General features: G+C 39.9%; 1 protein-coding gene across 1 annotated transcript in view; it reads left to right on the top strand.

Moving 5' to 3' along the window:
* The window catches only part of CEP162 (centrosomal protein 162kDa), a 92,870-nt gene extending 90,319 nt beyond the window's left edge, over positions 1-2,551 (top strand). The window contains exon 27 of the mRNA XM_010834664.1: positions 2,018-2,551. Coding sequence (XP_010832966.1) covers positions 2,018-2,221 — 204 coding nt within the window. The 3' untranslated portion in view covers positions 2,222-2,551. The remainder of the gene's footprint in view (positions 1-2,017) is intronic.
* Positions 2,552-2,557: the final 6 nt, after the last annotated feature.

The following is a 2,557-nucleotide window of genomic DNA, read 5'->3' as shown; positions in this document are numbered from 1 at the left end:
ACAGTTTATTGTGATCCACACAGTCAAAGGCTTTGGCATAGTCAATACAGCAGAAATAGATGTTTTTCTTGAACTCTTTTGCTTTTTCCATGATCCAGCGGATGTTGGCAATTTGATCTCTGGTTCCTCTGCCTTTTCTAAAACCAGCTTGAACATCAGGAAGTTCATGGTTCACGTATTGCTGAAGCCTGGCTTGGAGAATTTTAAGCATTACTTTACTAGCATGTGAGATGAGTGCAATTGTGCGGTAGTTTGGGCATTCTTTGGCATTGCCTTTCTTTGGGATTGGAATGAAAACTGACCTTTTGCAGATGCTCAACATCACTAATTATGAGGGAAATGCAAGTCAAACCCACATGGGGACATATCAAAAAGAGTATTTGTCTGCTCAGTCGTGTTTGACTCTTTGTGACCCCATGGACTGCAAAATGCCAGGCCTCCCTGTCCATCACCAACTCCCAGAGTTTACCCAAACTCATGTCCATTGAGTCAGTGATGCCATCCAACCATTTCATCCTCTGTTGTCCCCTTCTCCTCCTGCCTTCAATCTTTCCCAGCATCAGGGTCTTTTCAAATAAGTCAGCTCTCTGCATCAGGTGGCCAAAGTAATGGAGCTTCAGCTTCAACATCAGTCCTTCCAATGAACACTCAGGACTGATCTCCTTTAGGATGGACTGGTTGGATCTCCTTGCAGGGACTCTGAAGAGTCTTCTCCAACACCACAGTTCAAAAGCATCAATTCTTCGGCACTCAGCTTTCTTTATAGTCCAACTCTCACATCCATACATGACCACTGGAAAAACCATAGCCTTGACTAGAGGGACCTTGGTTGACAAAGTAATGTCTCTGCTTTTTAATAAGCTGTCTAGGTTGGTCATAACTTTCGTTCCAAGGAGTTAGCGTCTTTTAATTGTATACCTTAAACTTGTACAATGTTATGTCAATTATGTCTGAATATGATTGACAAATCGTTAAATGCCAAGTTTTAATATATGAGACATCAAAATAATGAATTGAAAATTCATACAGCATTTTGTATTCCCCATAACTCAAGTACCTATTTATACAGTGTCTGAAATTGTTTTATTTCATTATTAAATTATGAAATAATTATTCTATAGCCAGGCAGAATTAAAAATTTTCTTGCAGAGGTTCAGCATGTATAATGTCTGGAAACATTATTGGTTTTGTTGCTGTAACCAGTTATTTTTTTATGTCTAGCTTTGTGTGGTTTATAATGTCTGTGACTAACATTTCCCTTCTGGTAAGGTATTTTATTAATAAAATTATAAGAATAGTATTGTAAGTTACTAGACAAGGTGCTTATTTCACAGCTGAAAAAAACTGATCCACATAAACAAGGTAGTCTAGTATGGGTAGTTAAGAGCAGGAGCCCTGGGGCCAGCCACCTGTGTGTGAATTCTAACTCTGCCTCCAGTGGCCTCTGTGTGAATCTAGGGTGAATTAATTTTTTTTACTTATTTGTGACTCTCTTTCCCTACCTGTTAAATGGAGATGGATATGTAGAATATCTCCTAGTGTTACAAGATTAAATGTTAACACATGTAAGACTTAAAGCCAAGCCTGGCACGTGACAGGTGTCAACGTATGGTTCCTTAGTGCTGACATGTTATGTTAAAACTGTCTTGATTGCATCTCAAGTACAGTTCTTAAGAACAGGGTTTTAGGGATGTTTGAATTCATTCCAGGGTATTAAATGCTTTAAATGGTAATCCTGCCCTGCCCCCAACCCAGGCTTAAAATGAAAAACTTTAAACTTCTTAACTCCCTATCAGAATTAGATACTAAAATTCCCACTTACTCTTTGCTTATAAGCCTTTATGGATCCAGTGGGGCCTGTTAGGTAAGGCTCCTCTCCCTCTGCCCCATCCCCTCTGATACATAGGTTGCCAGATTACCCTTGTCAGCATTGGCCCAGTTGAGCTCCTAGAAGCTCTTCGAGGCTCATTATCCCCATGATAAACTCTAACAGTAGTGTGATATTTTTAATTTGCAGATAATACAGCAGACACACCAAGTAGTAGAAACCGAGCAAAACAGAGAAATTGAGAAATGGAAAAGACTTGCACAGCTGAAGAATCGGGAGCTGGACAAGTTCCGAACAGAGTTGGATTCGATCTTGGATGTTCTCCGAGAGCTGCACCGGCAGGGGGTGGTCGTGCCAGTTGCTTTGGCAGAAGTGAATGCACCAGAGTATTAGTAGAAACTCACATATCACGTGACCTCACAGGGAGGCCTGAAGATGGTTGGGGTCCCCGTCAGAGGAGGCTTTTGAAAAAAGTGTTCCAGTATGTTGCTGGAACACAAGAACATTTCAAAATAAATCATATTTTACCAGCTAGGGAAAAATAAGAGCAGCATTAATGGTGTATTTTACTGGAAAAAATTAGTCATCAACATTTTAAATAATTACAGACAAGTCCCTTTATGGCAGATGATTAGAACTGGTGATATTTATTGCAAAAGGCCTCACACGCTAGATATGGGAGGAAAACAAAATTGCAGATACTTCGCCATTATTGACTAGGTGTGTATT

Source organism: Bison bison, unplaced genomic scaffold (assembly GCF_000754665.1).
Source record: "Bison bison bison isolate TAMUID 2011002044 unplaced genomic scaffold, Bison_UMD1.0 scf7180017864035, whole genome shotgun sequence".
Taxonomy (NCBI): domain Eukaryota; kingdom Metazoa; phylum Chordata; class Mammalia; order Artiodactyla; family Bovidae; genus Bison; species Bison bison.
This window is presented reverse-complemented; position numbering and strand designations above follow the sequence as displayed.